The 20,694-nt window shown below is 41.7% G+C and overlaps 1 protein-coding gene across 4 annotated transcripts; it reads right to left on the reverse strand.

Moving 5' to 3' along the window:
- Positions 1-248: 248 nt before the first annotated feature.
- On the reverse strand, positions 249-20,250 carry pus7l (pseudouridine synthase 7 like). Of its 4 annotated transcripts, XR_013786587.1 has the most exons (10): positions 19,367-20,250; positions 19,136-19,295; positions 18,859-19,054; positions 18,688-18,786; positions 18,526-18,607; positions 18,033-18,328; positions 3,876-3,998; positions 3,767-3,804; positions 2,135-2,188; positions 1,199-2,035 (listed from the first exon to the last, which is right to left on the reverse strand). XR_013786587.1 is itself a non-coding variant. In XM_079455389.1 (8 exons), the coding sequence occupies exons 1-8, from the start codon at positions 20,118-20,120 to the stop codon at positions 1,712-1,714; spliced, it is 1,965 nt and encodes a 654-aa protein (XP_079311515.1). In that variant the 5' UTR covers positions 20,121-20,250; the 3' UTR covers positions 249-1,711. The 4 variants fall into 4 exon arrangements, 2 of the variants coding, with proteins under 2 accessions (XP_079311515.1, XP_079311516.1); XR_013786588.1 differs by lacking the exon at positions 3,767-3,804 and having other exon boundaries at positions 3,859-3,998; XM_079455389.1 differs by lacking the exons at positions 3,767-3,804; positions 3,876-3,998 and having other exon boundaries at positions 249-2,035.
- Positions 20,251-20,694: the final 444 nt, after the last annotated feature.

Consider the following 20,694-nt stretch of genomic DNA (forward strand, 5'->3'; position numbering starts at 1 on the left):
ATTCTCCTAGAAATTTTACCTTTCGTATGCATACCTGGTCCACATAAGAAACATAAGACGTCGCCCAAAGCTGGACTTGAACCCTGAAACACCATGCCCAAGGCCCATCTTCATTACCGCCAAGCCACATTTTATGGGGCTAAACTATGTGAACGAGATTGTATACATACAAGAACGTATTTCTACATGATGGAGTACCAGCAAAAGGCTGATGTAATATAGCACTACGAGGGGCTTCTTTACACATCAATGATTAATATTGTTGTTTATTATTATCTTTACATCATTGTTAAGACATTTGTTTATTTCATGATTTAAAATTTGCCATTTTGTACGAACAAAACTGGTTGTTTGATCCCATATGCAATCCAAAGAAAAAATGCTGGAAAGTTCAACGAAACGGTTTAAGTTGAGAAACAGTTTTACACATAAGCTGCATTTGATGTGTTACAGTGGGAAATATATATGCGAACAACTTGACGAAGCACATTTGTCCAGTGAACAACAAAACCCCAGCCAAAGATAGTTCGTCATCTAAATTAACTGTTTTATCAGGTAGAGTTTTAGTAGAGTAATGAACAAGCTATCCTGAAGGTACAACACTGGTTCTGAATATCACGTCACGTCCATTTTTGATTGATTTATTACAGAGACTCGAGTCATTTAATTCCAATTATTGTATCTATATGATTAACTAGTCTTTTCCCCTCTCATCTGGTTAGATGTTTTATTAAAGGCTATTAAGAGTGTTCTTTGAGAGTGTACATGTGCAACCTTTGTGCACCTCTTTGATCATATTGTGCTTGCATACTTTTTACGTATGTCCAGCATTGAGTTAAAGTTTGAGTTTAATCAGACAAACAACATTTAAAACTCATTTCTGCTCGTCTCCGCAGACACTGGCTTCGTTGGACCGCCTGCCTTGTTTGGATATTTTTCAGTAGCTTTTAGGCTCAGGCTCTCTTTGTCAATGCTCAACTTTATATACACACCCAGCTTTCCACTATCCCCATCAAAGAAATAAAGTGTGAACCGAGCAGATGAAGAAGTGGTTACTAGATCCGACTAATACTACTAGTTGAATTATTAGTTTCTCAGCGATGTCTATTCCTAATATTCGGTTCACAACGTTCTTCAAAATGTCTTTTTTGTGCGTTCGAAGATAGAAAGTCATACAGGTTTAACATGACAAGTGGGTGAGTAAATGTTGACAGAAATTTCATTTTTGGGTGAACTATCACAAGTCAAGGCAATATATATTGAAATATACAATTTGAAGATGAACTTGACAAACATCCTACTCAGAAAATTACTAATATGCTCACAGATGGAACCTTAAACTCTTTCATAAGCACAAAAGTATATAAAACAGGAATCTCCTAACATGAATTATGCAAGGAGAGCTTTACGCATTTGTAGCAAAAGCTCACCTGTATAGTTCAAGAGCCATAGTGTCTTCATATTCATGTGAGAGGATGAAGATCCTTTGCTCTCACACACTCAAATAAGAAACCAGGACTCAGGAGAAGCACTGTCTGCTCAAAGACCGAGTAACACTGTTGTAAGTGTAAAATGCATGAAGACTCAAATAATCCATCACCCCCATCTAGTGGTCATTAAGTGGCACAAAAGGCAGTTATTTCTGAACCCTTCAATCAAATGTGATGCGTTACAAAAAATCCTTATTTAGTCTTTCCTCATTATAAATTAGCTATGAAACATGACATTTCATAATCTCCCTGAGACACACAGTAGCATAACAGGAAGCATTCAAATCAAATGCTATTGAAAGACTGGGTGCACAAGGCTCGTCTGAATGACTCGTCGTCTGTGATTCCTCTGCGGTCAGAAAGCTGTAAGTGATGTTCTGTGGCTTTGCGAGCAGAGGGCGATAACAACCCGGGATGTTGAGTTTAAGGGGAGTCACTCTGAAACGGCATGACCCCAAGCCGTCCTGGGCCAATCTGTCCTCATACCATTTCCCCAGCAGGTTTTCTGGGTACTTGACACTATTTCCTGGCATTGGCAGAATCACCTTTAAAGAAACAGCAGACACAACATATCCTAGATATTATTGAACAGTATAATTGTAACATAGATTATTACAAGAGAAGACACTTTTTTTTAACATTACTTGTTCTAATGAGAAAACATCATCCATCTCCTCTTCAGCGGTCACCACGTGAACCTGCAGAACAGACAAATAAATTATTACGCTTGTACTGACTGTGACATCACACACACACACGTATGCATTTTTTTATTTATGATATACTGACTGACGACAAATATATCATTTCAATTAGGTAAACATATGATTTAAAGTTCGGTCATGAAAGCACAGCACTAAAAGTTTTCAATGCATAATCTCTCAGCCAATCACTTTAAACCTACACAGAGTAACCGGATAGGCTATCTTTTGCCATTATGTCAGCCAATCATCTATCAAGGTGCAATCTGATAGGTTCTTTGTGAAATTTGTCAGCCAATGAGCTTGCATGCTACCTGTACCTCAAGCATTTGAATGGCCATGTTGTAAAATGGTGAAACGATTTCCTCCAAGTTAACTTAATATAACTATTTATGGGACTATATTACCTGTGCTTAATCATCTTATGGTGGAAAAACAAACAGGTATCAATGAGAAACGCTATTTTCTGTGATTTTCTCATTAACAGATGTTGGCGTTTTGGAACTAGAAAAGTGTTTTCAAAGACAATCATCGCTGGTTTAGGTTAAATGCGAGTTTATTTTTATTATCATATTGACAAAAAGCTTTTAATCTTCGTATGAGGATATGAGAACTGAGCACAGTGGCTATAGAAGACAGAAAACTGGCCATGCTTGCACCCGCTCTACCGAGAAAATCATGGCTGGTTTTTCTAAATCCTGTTTGTAAGACCGCTATGCACCCAATCACATTGGGAAATCCTAAAGGGTATTTTAATTATTAGCTTACTTCCAGAAGTGGCTGCAAGACAACATTTATTTGATAAGCCTAATTCAGAATGACGTTAACCATTCACCTGCAATCCTATGAAACTCCTCTTTTTGTTTCCTGGCTCTCATAGGTTTGTGGCCAGGAAACATAACAAAAATGTATAAAAAGTACTTGAGAGCGATGAACACTTTTCGTTGCCTTGCTAACGTGTTCTGCATCCCCGGTGTTATATAGAAAGCTACCATTAGCAAAGAAACGTAAGTCCATACAAAGAATCTGCTCCGATATAAGAGCGCCACCCCGACGAGTGAGGTTTGTGATGTAAGGATGAAGCAGATTGTGGATATATTTAATGCACTGTAAAGAAAAAGGGTATCGCTCAAATAAAAAAATCCTCCGGATATGATAAAATATTCAAACGGCGCTTCACCATTCTCTCCCGACGTAAATTTAACTCTCTCCGAATTAATGCAGCTTCCTCATTAAAGGGACATGCCATTTTAATGTCGGTGTTACGAACTTGTGCGCGATTAAGGAAAACGGTTGAAAAAACAAACTGCTTAGGCAAATATAACACCGCTTGCGTTTCTAAAAGGGGTGGAGATTGTAACAAACCCCGGGTTTGTGAAATAAACCCTGCTCCCGACCAGGTTAGGGTCACAGAGAGTGAGTAACCATAATAACCTTCTAAGTATAAGATACCTCGATTTCTGAAAGGGGCTTGACTTACCCCGCGGTCGCGGGTTTGATATACCTCGCGTTCTGAAACTGAAAACCCAGAGTATCCCGTTTTCTGGGGTTAACTTACACAGAGTTTGCACTTACCCTGCTTTCTGAAACGGGGTCCCAGATCTGTAAGTAATCTACAAATAAGTGAATTAATAGATTTAGTTGTGCGATTCCTTAATCATCCACACCTGCTTTATTGAATCACCTCATCTGAATGTGCACTGTCGGTGTACCTCTAGAACCAGGGTTGGAAAAGTGTTTCAACACTTCTGTCAAAAATTCTGTCATGTTCTCTCTCAAGTTGTTCCAAACCTGTGTCAATTTCGTTCTGTTGAACACAAAGATACTTGTAAAAATTTGAAAACTGACTTCATGGGAAATCATTGACTACCACAGTAGAACATTAAAATGGTAGTCAAAGGTGCCCTAGAACGCTTTACTTTCCTAAATTCTTTCTAATCTAATTTAGTTTAAAAGGACAAAAAAAGATTAAACAATTTTCCAACTATGGTAGTCAATGATGTCCTAGAAATCTCCATGAGGGGACGTACAAGCCAAATTTCATTCTAGCACACTCATTCTCCTTTCGCACACATACATTTTACTCAAATATTTTAACGACCCCATTAATATATTCTTTCCTTTCATGCTCATATACTTTAACACGTACAGTAATACATTTTATATAAACGTATTCAAAGTATATACGCATGTAAGAAGAAAATGTGTCTGAAAAATATTATATATGCATTTAAGAGAAGAATGCGTGTGTGAGAGTAGAGTGAGAGAAAACGGAAGGTGTATGATGGAAACGGAAGGCTTTGAACAAATGAACGAATTATTCGGCTCCTTCTTGCATTTGTTCAATACATTCCTGCACATTATTTAAATAATGTCTAATGTCATTTTCATTGCCACTTACTGACAAAATAAAAAAATGCAGTTGAAAAGACAACAGGATGACTTTGGATAGCATCCTTTTTATGTTAGGATAAGCGGAGCAAGTCTAACATATGTATTTCCTGGTTTAAGAGCACTTACAGAGGAAGTAATGGATACCCCCATCCCACAAAAAGTCTATACATATGTGTAGGCATGCAAGAAAAAGGAAAAAATATATGAATGCAAAAGGAGAATATGAGTGTGTGAGTAAAAAAATGTTTGTATGTGAATGCAAAGGAGAATGTGTGAGTGTGTGACAGTAGAAATGTATGCGCGCGAAAGGAAAATGTCAGTGTGTGAGAAAAGATGTGTGTGTGTGTTAATGCAAAAGAATTTGAGTGTGTGCGAGTATGTATGTATGTATGTATGTATGTATGTATGTATGTATGTATGTATGTATGTATGTATGTATGTATGTATGTATGTATGTATGTATGTATGTATGTATGTATGTATGTATGTATGTATGTATGTATGTATGTATGTATGTATGTATGTATGTATGTATGTATGTATGTATGTATGTATGTATGTATGTATGTATGTATGTATGTATGTATGTATGTATGTATGTATGTATGTATGTATGTATGTATGTATGTATGTATGTATGTATGTATGTATGTATGTATGTATGTATGTATGTATGTATGTATGTATGTATGTATGTATGTATGTATGTATGTATGTATGTATGTATGTATGTATGTATGTATGTATGTATGTATGTATGTATGTATGTATGTATGTATGTATGTATGTATGTATGTATGTATGTATGTATGTATGTATGTATGTATGTATGTATGTATGTATGTATGTATGTATGTATGTATGTATGTATGTATGTATGTATGTATGTATGTATGTATGTATGTATGTATGTATGTATGTATGTATGTATGTGAATGCAAAAGAGAATGTGCGAGTGTGCGAAAGGAGAATGTGAGTGTGTGAGCAGAAGTATGTGTGAGAAAATGAAAATCTGAGTGTATAAGAGGAAAAAATTTATGTTTGCAAAAGGAGAACGTGAGTGTGTGATAAACTCACTTTGTATACCACCGCTGTGAAAGCAGCACTAACACACCTACATTTACACGCAGTTACATACCGTATTCATTAACCGCTCCTTTTCTCTGTAAGCGCTGTTGGGGAAGTGGGTGCACACACAACACCAATGGCACATGGAAACAATCTCTCCACTTTCCCACTCTCCGTAACAGTTTCCATACATACATGCACTTTGTCATTGTTTCGTCTTATGTTTGTTAGTTCAAGCGAGTCGATTGTCTTCCAGTACGATCGGTCGACTCGAGAAAACCGCCGTTAGAAAATGATGGCACTTCTGGGTCGCGCCAATCCAGCGTGGACGGGAGGGGGTGATATCATTGTGTTAAGTGTCTGGGGGTTTTGTGGATATTTGTGTATGAAGTTTATAGATTCAATGTATTATGTTAAGGAGGACATGTTTATTACTTGTTATACATATGGAGTGTACATGGTGTCATTATGTGCTAAGGTGGGAGATACTAGTAAGTGCGGTACTAGTATTACAGAGATACATACTTACCTGGATAATGGTATGGTCCCGAAAAGGGGAGGGGTTTGGCCGTTATAAGCCCAGGAAAACACCCAAATCGGAGTTGTTCTGGTTTTACAAAGTCGACACAAGAGTGCTACTGTGGTGCCTCAACCGGTCTTTAGAGAGAATGACTATCTGATTGTTTGATACTCATTGGTGGAAGAAATTTTCCACCTCTTATGATTCCATTTGATACTTTGTATAGATTTAGTGTCCCGGTTACCAAAAAAATCCAGACACTGTGGATTACTTTTTGGCACTGTAAATAAATACCACCTTACAAGGAAGTGTTTCTGCGAGTGTGCCATCATTTGTGTTAAGATTGGATTCACAAATCCTCCCGATGCGTTGATTTCTCGACTCTCAAGAACAGAGAGAGGAGCGATATATGCTGGAGCTCCGAGGGCTTTGTGAGTCCATTTTGCAGTCGACTCTTCCTGCTGAGACCTCGCCGGATGGGGAAGTATCCATATGGAATTACAGACACCAGCACCAAGGGTATCCACTCGACACAGACCAACCTCCATCGTGGACTCCCCGAGGGTCACACCAGCGAGAGAGACAACACAGTGGGCTTGACCAAAGTTAGGGAGCTTCCAATCAGGGGAAGATAGAGAACTATCACCGGTTCGAGCGTCTGGCAAAGACCAAGAAGTGGCCGGAGGAAGAATGGAGCTATCGTTTGGTGCAACTAGGTCAACACCCAAGGATTGGCTTTGCTTTTCTGCCAGCAGCCAGGAAAGGCAGCTGTGTGTCCGGTTCGCAAAGCAAAGCTCACAGGGTTTTGTTATGTACCTAGAGACGAGGACTGTGATTTTGACTATGTAGGGGAAGGGGTCAACACATGATGTGACTGTGAACGGACATGCTCTAAGGGCATTGTTGGACACTGGCAGTTCTCTGTCAATGATAAAATCATGCTGGATAATTAATGTGAACTATGTGAACACTACCTCAGTGCAGTGTGTGCATGGGGATGTAAAGAGATATCCCCGAACTGAATTGATGGTGGAGGTAGGTGAACAAATGTATTTGTTAAATGTTGCCATAGTGTACAATTTACCAGCAGACATGATTTTGGGAGGAGATTTTCTTGTATTATATGAACTTGCAACCCGCCAGTCAGGATAAAAAAAATACTGTCATGAATACCCACGTCGATGTGTCCTGTCCTGCAATTACCAGAGCTCAAGCCAGGGCAGCTCTGCAGCCGCTGCCAGACTTAAGTGATAGTCTGCTGCAGGGCGGGACTAAAAGCACTAGGAAACCACGTAGACAACGATGGCTAGAGAAGCACCTGGGTACCCCAGCCTCTGAAACCTCGGTGGAGGGATTGGAAGTGGATGGCTGGAAAGTCCCAGGGAACATAGCCAAATTACAAAGAGGATGAAACTTTAAAGAACCTAATTGATAAAACTGGGCGTGACGATCAGACAAGGGAGGGCAGGGAACACTGTGTAATGTTGAATGGTGTGTTATATATGCAAACCAATGATGTGACATGGTTATTTGAACCCTTATGTTGTCGTCCTCTGTTCCATGGGCTGGCCACCTGGGTCAGCAGAAAACATACACACGCATTAGTTCAAGGTTTTATTGGCCCACACTATACACTGATGTTAAAACACACTGTAACACGTCCCATATGTCAAAAGACGAGTGCTGTGTCCCAGCAGGGTAGTGCCCCCCTACAACCTCTCCCTGTGATCTCAACACCCCAACACCCTTTTGGCGGATCGCAATGGATATTGTGGGACCACTGGAGAAAAGTCGTGCTGGACATCGCTTTATCCTGGTGATCAGCGACAATGCCACAAGGTATCCTGAGGCAATTCCACTGCGATCAATTACCACACCCAAGATCATCCAGGCACTGATCCACCTCTTCTCTCGATTCGGAATACCTGGGGAGAGCCTAACAGACCAAGGAACGAACTTCACATCACGGCTGATGGGGCAGCTGAACACCCAACTGGGAATCAAAGTGGTACGGACAACTCCATATCATCCACAGACAGATGGACTAGTGGAGAGGTTAACCAAACGCTTGAGAACATGCTGCGAAAGTTCGTTGCAGACACAGGAAAAGACTGGGACAAGTCGCTGCCATTTGTGTTGTTCGCCTATAGAGAGGTATCTCAAGCATCGACAGGCTTCTCACCCTTTGAACTCCTGTATGGATGGCAGGTACAAGGACCCTTGGACCTGTTAAAGGAAAGCTGGGAGAAACCTGAAACAAAGAAGGGGATAGTACAGTATGTACTGGAGCTGAGAGATCGGCTGGAGCAGTACCGAGAACAGGCTAAAGAGAAATTAATGGAAAAGCAACGAGCACAGAAAAAAGTGGTACGACCAACATGCCAGGCTACGACAGTTTCAGCCTGGGCAGAAAGTGTTGCTACTTTTACCAACATCAACAGAGAAGCTTTTAACCAAGTGGCAAGGACCATATACTGTGGCTCGCAAGATGGGGCCAGTGACTTATGAAGTCCATCATCCTGACAAGGGCAGGACGAGGCAAACCTACCATGTGAACCTACTGAACGAATGGAGCCGCACGGTATGGGAACAGAGACATCACTATTGGTGAGGAAGGTGGAAGAGGATTCAGAGGATGTGAAGAGACAGCCGTTGGTAGTGAACCTAACACACCTAGAGGACCCCGAGGGAAAGGCTGCAGCACCAATTGAATCAGTTTCCCACTCTATTCTGTCAGAGACCTGGACGACATGAGCTGATCCACCATACTATCCACCTGTCCGACCCAACACAATCACGTTAACGGCCCTACCGATGGCTGGGAGAACCCTTAAGGGAAGAAGTTATGAAGGAGCTGCGAGTGATCGAATGGAGCAGTCCGATGGTAATCGTCCCCAAGAAAGACGGACCCCTACGTGACTTCCGCAAGATCAATGCCCAATCAAAATTTAATATGTATCTGATGCAGAGGATAGATGATCTGCTGGAAAATATTGGAAGAGCGCAGTTTATCACAACACTAGACCTGTGTAAGGGATACTGGCTGAGTTCAGACCGTACACAGCATTCCAAACACCATTAGGGTTGTACAAATTCACAGTCCTTCCGTTTGGCCTTGATTGAGCACCGGCCACCTTTCAGAGACTGATGGACCGTGTCCTTCAAGGCTGGTCTGCGGCTTACCTGGATGATGTAGTGATATACAGCAACTCTTGGCCAGAGCATCAACACCTAAAAGAGATCCTAAAGAGGATAGAAAAGGCAGGATTAACACTTAACGTTTCGAAATGTGAGTAGGCAAGACAAGAGACCAATTATCCGGGGTATCATCTCGGCAATGGACAGTTAAGGCCACAGATTGATAATGTGGAAGCATTAAAAAGAAGCCCACAGCCAAAGACCAAGAAGGAGATGAGATCGTTCTTGGGACTGGTGGGTTGGTACCAAACTTCGCCTCCATCGCAGCTCCCCTGACAAACCTCTTGTCCAAGACCGTAACAAACCCGATTCCCTGGACCGATGACTGTGAGACAGCCTTCACAACACTGTAGGACCGGACTGGAAGACATCCTCTCCTTCAGAGTCCCGACTTCGCGGCAAGATTCCTGGTGCATGTGGACGCATCCGCATTAGGAATAGGAGCTGTTATGGCTCAAGGAAACCCGGGAGAGGAGAGGCCAGTTGTCCATCTCATGACTTTGAGACAGAGCACTGACCTGGATTCAGTCCATTAGGGACCACAATGCCAGAGCGACACGGATTAAGCATCGTCCAGGGAGGCTCAACGTGGTAGCCGACTACTTGTCCAGGTTCCCGGCCAGCATGCGGCTAGGAGAGGGGGAAGGTGATGTAATAAACTCACTTTGTATACCACCGCTGGGGAAGCAGCACTAACACGCCTACATTTATACGCACAGTTACTTACCGTATTCATTAACCGCTACCCTCCTTTTCTCCGTTAGCGCTGTTGGGGGAAGTGGGTGCACACCGTGTTGGAGCTGTTAACATACTGTTGTTTTTTCTGTCCGCTAGAGGGCGCTATTTCCATAGTTATAATAGGCAGTACAGCCGCTATGCAGTAGTGAAGAAAACCCTCTCACTTCTTGTTACAACCACAACAGAATACAAGTGTAGTGCATCTCGGGAAACTATGAAGTTAACCACAGTAAGATATGTATAATTAACGGTGATTAACCATACCCATCTTCTACACTTTATCTGAAGCAGCAGAATCAATAATAGCGACGACTAAATACAATCGTCCACCGAGTGATCAGTCCACCATCTATTAACTAAGGAATATCACCTTCCTGGCCGTGGAAAACAACTCTTACTGTAATACAGTACCCCTTCAAATTTGTAACGAAATCAAGCAGTTTAAAGTGACGATTAAGATGCGATCAATAACACAGAAACAATTCTAGCGTGGCATACAAATTGGGGTTTATTGATTATATAAACGGGTAAACAAACCAGCTAACTACACAATGATGAACACTTAGACAAACACACATTAAACGTAAAAGTAGTAAAGAATGAAAGTAATAGACAAAGTAAGAGTAGCAGTATTAAATCATCAATTCACATCTGCATAAACCATCACAGACAATCTCCTTATTAAAAGGGGCAAAGCTTACGTGCAGCTATTTATAAACAGATGAGATACTTGCATTGGCTTATAGATGTGTTGGGACAAGTTCTGGTTTGCGCTGATGGAAGTCCTGATGCGTTTAAAGCGAGCGGCGAGTCCGTTGGATTCTCCCCGAGAAAGGAAGCGCGAACTTAGCCGAAGCAAACTGCCGGAAAAAAGGTCTCGAGAGATAGAAGAAAATGCGCTCGTTGCTGTTCCTTCAGTGCACAGATGTTTTAACGCTGAGGGCGTCACCTAGTTACGGTGTAACACCTATGCCTTTGATATTATGGTTAGGTTAGCATACCATGGGAACAAACATAAACGGTAGAGATACATTTATTTACACTAAGCCTTTCTTAGGTGGCGAGAGAGACATTCTTTGGTAGAATTTGAATCTCTCTTTGTTCCTGGCGCCACATGGCTTTTGTCACCTTAGGACACATTCGGGACCCCCCCCCAAGAATGCCTTTGAAGCTCAGGGAGAGTGTCGGAATGTGCCCTGGTCAGTCCAGATAGGTGAAAGCTCGGCCATTTACATTTTACGATCCCACGTGTTAAACTTGTGTAGAGTCTGGTCGGACCAAAAGGCCATGTAATGCTGACAGTACAATCAGTGATCTTGCAAGGTTTTGAGCAAAGAGTCAACTAGTAACTGGAGGACTAGTTAAGTTTGACGACAGGCCAGAGAGTTATCTTTGATGGTACTTTGAAATGTTGCTTTCCAGCTAAGCTCTAGGTCTAGTGAAGAAATTAATCTCTTGATTAAGTGGTTGGGCCCAAGGTCTTCTGATCACGCTAAGAGGCTAAAAGCAGTCTGCATAAAGTGCCCACCTGCTGGTCTGAACATGATATGGACAAGGTTGGAGTAATGCTATGGCTCAGCTGAAGCTATAGAAAACTCGTTTTTAAGAACGCAAACGTTCCCAAAGCTCTCTGGCAAAGAACCTCACAAGCTTCGTGATCTGTCAGATCTTATGTGAAATAGAAGCAGCAAAGCTAGATGGATATTTACCTGGTTTAAGTTACCTTGATACAGCCAGAGGAGTAAGTCCAATTGTGGAGAAGCTGCCTTTTCATCTTTAAGAAAAATGGACCATGGTGGGGTAAAAGTTTAAAGACCACAACGTTAGCTTACCACCCTTCTCATTTTTTGTGGTGTTTGTGAAAAGCCAGGCAAAAGCACGGAATGACCCAAGCTTCACCACAACTTACCTCTCACCTATCAATTCTACAGTGATTTATAGAAAGGAAAAACCATCAGTAACAGTTAACAAGATTGAAGTGTCGGAAGGAATAAAGACAAGAGGGTCAGTCGAGGACATTAAAAGACAGTGTCCCATACCCCATCCACTAAAACGGTGCAGAGGTTTAAGAACTGAGCAACTTCTTCCTGTCCTCAAGAAGCATAAAGACAAAAACATCTGCTATCGCTGCCTTGCTTCCACCGACCACCAAGCGAGGGATTGTAACAACAATCAGGTGTGAAGAGTGCAACAGTGAGAAACACTTGGCAGCTCTACACCCAGGTACAGCACCGCCGATGTTTAAGTCCCATTTATTTCCTAAAGAGCATGGCAGGGAGCAAGCAAACGTGCAGGACTCAGACGTCACAGCCACATGCACAGAGGTATGTGGAAATAAAATCAAGGGGTAAATCCTGTTCCAAGATCTGCTTAGTGCAAGTTTACCCAAAGGGTCAGCCACACAACGTCAGAAAGATGTATGCTATAATTGATGATCAAAGTAACCAATCACAGTTTTTTGACATATTCAATATACAAAGCACAACTTCACCATACACGCTAATAACCTGTGCTGGTGTAATACAGGCGACTGGTAGAAGAGATTGTGACTATGTTATGTCATTTGATGGAAAGGCGCGTTTTCCTCTTCCCTCGCTTGTAGAATGCAATGCAATCCCTAACAACAGGGAAGAAATTCCTACTGCTGAAGTTGCTTTACATCACCCTCATTTGAGCGCAATAGCCACTGACATACCGCCCTCGACCCAGAAGCTGACATACTGCTGCTGATAGGCAGAAACATTCTTTGAGAAAGCAAATCTGTGGCAGACACAATGACCCATTTGCACACAAGTTTGACCTAGGCTGGGTAATTGTTGGTGACGTATGTCTTGGCCGTGCTCACGAGCCGAACGAAGTCAGTGTTCTAAAACCCATGTGTTGGAAAACGGACTACCTTACCCCCTGTGACCGCCGCTTCAGTGTAAAAGACGACTTCAGTCTGAACCAGACAAGAGATACTTCGAATCCACTGTTTTCAAACTTGCGTACAAAGTCCACTGCTGAAACTATGAGTAAATGTATTTTGCCGCACTAAGGAGGACAATCACTCTAGCAATCCCCAGACACCTACTCCCTGACATCAGCGAAGGATGCTCGACAAGCCAGACATGAAGGCACACTTCACGGAGTTAATGCAGAAAATGCTCGATAATAAACATGCAGAGCTTGCACCACCGCGTAATGAAGAAAGAGTGTTGGTATCGCCCCTCTTTGAGGTCTATCACCCACAAAAGCCTGGGAAGATTCACGTGGTGTTTGATTCCAGCGCCCCTTAACGATGTACTGCTGTCAGGGCCTGACCTAAATAATAATCTTGTGGGTGTGCTACTCCACTTCAGAAAAGACCTTGTTGCCATCACAGCTGACATTGAGCAGATGTTTTATTGCTTTGTTGTTTCAGAACAGCACCGGGATTACCTTCGCTTCCTCTGGTATGAGGACAACAACCTGAGCAAGGACGTAGTAGATTACAGGATGAAAGTACACGTCTTTGGTAACAGTCCGTCACCAGCAGTAGCTATCTATGGGATGAGGATGGCAGCAGAAGCTGAATATGGAACAGACGCACGGAACTTCGTAGAGTATGACTTCTACGTGGATAATGCATTGAAGTCTTTTCCAACGGAAGCTGAGGCTATTGACGTCCTACAGAGAGCCCAAAAGTGCTTGCCTTGTTGGAGACTATTTTATGGAGACGTAGATTAGACAAGATGGAAGTGGTTAAAGCTTTCTCCCCAGAAGCCAAAGATCTTGATCTTTCAACAGATAAGCCACCAGTACAACAAAGTTTAGGTGTAAGTTGGAACATCACATCTGACACTTTCACATTTGATGTTTCACAAGAGCAGAAGCCTTTTACTCGCCGTGGGGTACTCTCCATAGTTAACAGCTTGTTTGATCCTCTTCGACTGATTGTACCAGTAACTATAAAAGGCAGACTTCTTCTCAGAGAGCTGTCCAGCAGCAACCTTGAGTGGGACAGCCCTTGCCACAAAACATGTATAATGATTGGCGAAGATGGCACGACTCATTACAGAACCTCAAGTCATTGCACGTCCCACGTACGTATGTTACATTCTCCATTTCACAAGCCACTTTTATTGAACTGTGTTCTCAGATGCATCAGTAAAAGCTATAGCAGCAGTAGCCTACATGAAGGTTACTCACAAAGATGGACATGAAGAGGTCGGGTTCGTCATTGGCTTAGGTGCCAGCTTTGCCTTGCCCGAGTTTACAATTCCCAGATTGGAGCTCTGCGCTGCGGTGATTGCTGTCAGTGTAAAATGTGGTCCTGTCAATCTTTACCTTTTTAGTTCTTCAGTAAGAAGCTCTGACATTTCCACAGCAAAGAAGTGTTGGGATACATACACAACCAACACAGGAGATTCCATGTGTATGTGAACAATCGGGTGCTGAGAATAAAGCAATCTTCCTGACCAGTGGAAGTATGTTTCCACGGAGCACGATCCTGCAGATCATGGCTCACGGTCTCTGGCAGCAGAGAAGATCGCCGGTACCACATGGTTCTCTGGACCAACATTCCTTCTCGATCTCAAGACACTCCGTCCTTCGTAAAAGGTCCCTTTAGACTTATTGACCCAGAGTCAGATGTTGAAATAAGACAATGTTACAGTGCTTGTGACAAGAGCTACTCCAGATAGCTTAGGTTCGTCACGCTTCAAACTGTTTTCAAAGTGGAACTCCCTCGTCAAAGCAATGGTCTACCTGCGCCACATCTCACAGAGTTTTAGAAGCAAAGAGAAAAACCGCCGTAAGGGTTGGCAACTCTGCAAAGCAAGCCTAACAGATGAAGCCTTGACTCAGGCTTAATACATCTTAAGAAATTAAATGCATCAAAACAAAACCTACCACGTGATAGTTCCCTTTACAAGCTTAATCCAATCATCGATGACAAAGATCTAGTTCGTGTAGGAGGACACTTGTCAGAATCAAAGCTGTTGAATCACGAAACCAATCCTCTTCTTGGTCCAGGAAGACATCACATTGCCACACTACTCATTCGCCACCACCGTGAAGCCGTAAAGCGTCAAGGAAGGCACTTCACTGAGGGAGCTGTGAGGGCAAGCGGCTTATGGTTTGTGGGTGTAAGAGATCCACAGCAGCATCCTCCACAAATGTGTGATCTGCAGAAAGATTCGAGGTAGAACAGAATGCAAAATCATGGCAAACGCTGAACGTTTAAAGACTGCCCCCCCATTTTCTAATGTTGGCCTAGATGTGTTCGACCATGGGAAGTTACAACGCGACACACGAGAGGCGGTCAAGCTAACAGTAAGAGATGGGCAGTCTTGTTTACTTGCATGTCTAAAAGAGCCATCCATATTGAAATTATTGAAGCTATGAGCTCCTCAAGTTTCATTAATGCTCTTCGTAGATTCCGTACCATCAGAGGCCCAGCCGAACAGTTAAGGTCAAATTGCGGAAGCAATTTTGTTGGTGCAAAGGCATTAAAGCGGAGTCCTCCAAAGTCTGGTGAGACCAGCGCAAATTACTATTTATGTGAGCAGAGATGCTCTTGGGTGTTCAATCCTCCTCACTCATCCCACATGGGAGCGTATGATAGGGATCGCACAGTGCATCCTGGACTCAATGCTCCTGCAAGCAGGAAATCCAAGACCGACTCATGAGGTCCTGACAACATTAATGGCTGAAGTCACAGCAATTGTGAATGCAAGGCCACTGGTACCAGTTTGTTCAGATCCTGAAGCTCCTTTAATCTTGAAACCCATGACTCTACTTACCCAGAAAGCCAAAGCAATCCCAAATCCACCTAGGGACCTCTCCAAAGCTGACATGTATAGACATCAGTGGAAAAGAGTTCAAGTCCTTGCTGAGAACTTTTGGGCTAGATGGCAGAAAGAGTACCTTAACCTACTCCAAAGTCGTCAGAAGTGGCAATGCAACAACCAACCTTAAAGAAAGGTGATATCATACATCTAAAAGAGAAGTAGCTTAAAAGGAATGAATGGCCAATGGGAATCGTCACAAAAACTCTCCCAAGTAAGGACGGTGTGGTAAGAAAGTTGAAGGTCAAGGTGACAGTTTTTGCAGTCTTATCACATTTCTTCAGACCCATTTCGGACTGTATCCTTCTTCTGTCCCCAAAGGACAAGTTTCTGTAGTCATGTTATTTTGGCATTTAAATAAATGCCAGACGGGGAGTGTGTTGGAGCTGTTAACATACTGTTGTTTTTTCAGTCCGCTAGAGGGCGCTGGTTCCAAAGTTAGTGGCAGTACAGCTGCTATGTGGTAGTGAAGAAAAATGCTTTCCAGAAGGAAAACAACAAGCACATTGTGGGGATATGAGTGGCAATAGGCAATATGAGTAAGTTTTATAGTTTAACAGTTCAATGAACCGATATATGTCCAATAAGTTAAAATGTGTTTACGGATGCGGATTGTGTAAACATGCTACAGGCTAATTATAAATCTATGTAAAGATTTATCTTGTTACGTCAGGTGCAACAGCACAATGGCCCCGAAAATGGGAGGGGTTTGGCCGTTATAAGCCCAGGACTACGTTGTTCTAGTTTTACCAAGTCGACGCAAGAGTGCTACTGTGGTGCCTCAACCGGTCTTTAGAGAGAATGACAGATCTGATTGTTTGATAACTATTTTAAGTCAATACATGTGTAGGCATGCAAGTGGAAAAATATATGAATGGAAAAGAAGAATGCGAGTGCATTCACATACATACATTTCTACGGTCACACAAAGGACAATGTGTGAGTGTGAGAGGAAAAAATTGTGTGCGAAAGGATAATGCAAGTGTGTAAGAGAAAAAATTTATGTTTGCAAAAGGAGAATGTAAGTGTGTAAGAGAAAAAAAAATTATGTTTGTAAAAGGAGAAGAGAAAAAAAATGTATGTTTACAAAAAGAGAATGTGAGTGTGTAAGAGAAAAAAAATTATGTTTGTAAAAGAAGAGAAAATAAAATTTATGTTTGCAAAAGAGAAATGCGAGTGTGTAAGAGAAAAAAATGTTTGCAAAAAGAGAATGTGAGTGTGTAAGAGAAAAAAAATTATGTTTGTAAAAGGAGAAGAGAAAATAAAATTTATGTTTGCAAAAGAGAAATGCGAGTGTGTAAGAGAAAAAATGTTTGCAAAAGGAGAATGTAAGTGTGTAAGAGAAAAAAAAATTATGTTTGTAAAAGGAGAAGAGAAAATAAAATTTATGTTTGCAAAAGAGAAATGCGAGTGTGTAAGAGAAAAAAATGTTTGCAAAAGGAGAATGTAAGTGTGTAAGAGAAAAAAAAATTATGTTTGTAAAAGGAGAAGAGAAAAAAAATGTATGTTTGCAAAAGGAGAATGCGAGAGTGTAAGAGAAAAAAAATATATGTTTGCAAAAGGAGAATGCGAGTGTGTAAGAGAAAAAAAAATTGTGTGCAAAAGGAGAAGAGAAAAAAATGTATGTTTGCAAAAGGAGAATGCGAGAGTGAAAAAGAAAAAAATTGTGTTTGCAAAAGGAGAATGCGAGAGTGTAAGAGAAAAAAAAATATGTTTGCAAAAGGAGAATGCGAGAGTGTAAGAGAAAAAAAATTATGTTTGCAAAAGGAGAATGCGAGAGTGTAAGAGAAAAAAAATTATGTTTGCAAAAGGAGAATGTAAGTGTGCACTCTTTAATAGAGCGGTACACTGAAGAGAATGTTTATAGAGCGGTACAATGAAGAGAATGTTTATAGAGCGGTACACTGAAGAGAATGTTTAATGTTGTGGTGCGCTGGTGTACAGTTGGATTAAATGTATAACGTTTGTTGTTGTTAACGCAGAACTGTCTCTGTGCATCTTTGCTGGCACAAAAGCTGCAATATCCCTTTAATGGGTATTCCCTTCAGTGCCTCATTACAAAAGATGAGTTGTCATGATATATGAACGCATTGTACTGCAATAAACGTCTAACCTGTGGAGCATTCGGTTCATTCTCTGTCGTGTTCTTGCATCCTCTTTCAGATCCAGACCACACCAGATCTCCCTTGACAGCCTTGAAGCCCAGTTTTTTTAGCCGGTACGCGGCTGCTTCGTTCCAGACTCTGCTGCAGTAAGAATGCAAGTAGAAGAGCCTCATGGCATGGGGCAAACTGAGCCAGCCACGTATGCATCCTTCACGTCCGCTCCCGTACCGATGGAGTGCGCGGAGCATGAGTCGCTCTCGGGCTTTGTAAGCTGGCATCAGTGCCAAGCTCTCCTTTGCATTTCCTGAGGGATGCAAAAGTGATAGTGGTCAGGAAAGACAGATTACAGGAAATGTTATTTAATTCCAGTTTATGGTTGTATATAAAAAGTGTGTAAATAGATAAATCTTGTGATGGTTTATTTATACTTTTAACTAAAATCACCAACATTAAAGATGTACTTGGTCATTTCTAAATACATCTAAAATACAATGCGCAAACCTGTCAGTAGAAAATGCTGCTTTGCCTTGTTTTGGAGGCTGTCACCATCCTCTGGGGTGAAAAACAGCTTAACAGAAGTATCCTGTTCAAACATACACAGATTTAGTGTTTTCGAACAAAAGTGATCCATCTGTACACATGAAATGCCTCTGTAAGTTGTACCATTTCTTCCTTCAGAAGTGCGAGCCCGATTTGGTCTGCTTGGACATATGTTCCACTGCCAAATCGCTGGGGTCCGTAGTAATTCACGAAACCACTGTTCTATAAAAATTATTAAATGAAGTATAACCGTGTAACTTATAGTGAACGCTGGTTAATAAAACCAATATTTACCTTTACATTTTCCACTGCTTCTTGTATGAGATCTTCTAACGTGGCAAGTTCATGTTTCTCGTGAGGTTTCAGGTCTCGTATAACAAGTTCAAAGTGATTTCCCTGCAGTCTACCAAGCTTGAGGGGTTCACAGACGGGCTGGATATGTGAGATCTTCATTCCCCTCCTCTCAAACTCCGCAGCCTTTTCCAACAACCTGCCAATATATGTTTGCACATGGTCCACAACAAATCTTACAGCATGGTTAACTGAAATGATCTGTATGCTTTGTATTTACTGTTCTGGAGAGATCTTTTTCACCACCATGGACTGGTAAGTGACTGCTTTCTTGTCTTTGATTCCTACATAGGTAAAATCGGACGGAAGCACGCCGAGCACCACGGCCATGTAGCTGATGGCCTCCAAGGTCTCCAGGTTCTCTTTTTGCAGTGTGAAAGCTGAGGACAATCACACTTAGGCAGATTTGCATACAAGATTTAAGTGACAATTATGATTGATCTTGGCTTACCTGTGTATAACGTCACCTCTTCCTCTTGACAGTCCATCGCTCTCTTCTTGGGTTGCTTGCCCTTATCCCTCAGCCTCACGGTAATGGAGGTTTGATTCTGGTCTGTAAAGCTCTTGGTTTCAACAAGCTTCCCAAAACGCCTGCTGACAAAATGGTGAACTGAAGTCCGGTGCTCCTTGCTATCATCAGGCAAAAAAGTGAATGCAGAACCAGGTACTTTGGCGTCGATGAACCTGAAGAACTCCTCAGATTCTCCTTCAGAGGACAACTTTGAGAGCTCCTTGAAATCTTGGTCCTCTCGAACCCGAATCTCCGATTGGTTGGTCACGGTCTGAAGGAAGGGGAAGGTTTGTCGTACTGCTCTGTGAACGACGGCTCTGAGGTTCTTATCAGCAAAAGTGCCCAACGACAACTCCACGTTTTGCTGTTCGCCTTTACATTGGCTGGTTTTCGTTCTTATTTGATTAGTAAAGCGTTCTAACTCTTTGTTCACGGATGGATTAAGAATAACATTTAAATTAAAGCATTCCTGATTCGAAATGTCAATTTCATCTGGTGTAGTTTGTTTTGATTTAACGACTTTGATCGTTCCTTGATGTACTGTTTGTGTCAGTGTTCCCTGAATATTAGGATTCGTAACAAGTTGTCCATAAGTGTCTATCTCCGTAACCTCAAAGTCCTTGGGGGAAGTTTTAATAGTCCCATGGAAACCTTCATGGTCCGATATAAAGAACAGAAGAGTATCCCACTCCATTTTATATTCTAGACGAAAAATGCGATTTTGGTACTTGATAGCCCTTTGAATTATTTCGGCTACTGCAAACGAGTTGCTGCTCGCACACCGTGAACTACAATGCGCGTTTAATTCTACTTACAAAAGCATATTAACTGTAGATAAATCAAATCAAAACAGAACTTCGAGCTGTACAGCTTTTACTCACCCGCGTTTCGTGTTCACTTCCGCTACACGTGCTACCGATGCTGTGCTTCTTAAAGGCACAGCAGCACCAAAAGCCAGCTGACTTGCTATCAAAGTATTCTAACGTCACTTCCGGGTATATGACCTCAAATTAAGCTTTTTACTCCCATCAATGTAGTGTTGAACGAAATTTCAAGATCTGATAATGTTAGATGTAAATGAATCTGCTAACATGATACTAGTGATCTCATCATTACAGTGTTGTGTGCACCCACTCGTTGAAATAATAAACGTTACGTTTGTGTTGCTTGTATTTATGAAACCTTACCCGGCAAGTTAAACGAATAACCCCTCTTAGCCATAATGTTAAATTGGTTATTCTCAACGTGGAATCTATGGGTCAAATAGT

The sequence above is a fragment of the Barbatula barbatula genome (assembly GCF_947034865.1).
Source record: "Barbatula barbatula genome assembly, chromosome: 4".
Classification (NCBI taxonomy): Eukaryota; Metazoa; Chordata; class Actinopteri; order Cypriniformes; family Nemacheilidae; genus Barbatula; species Barbatula barbatula.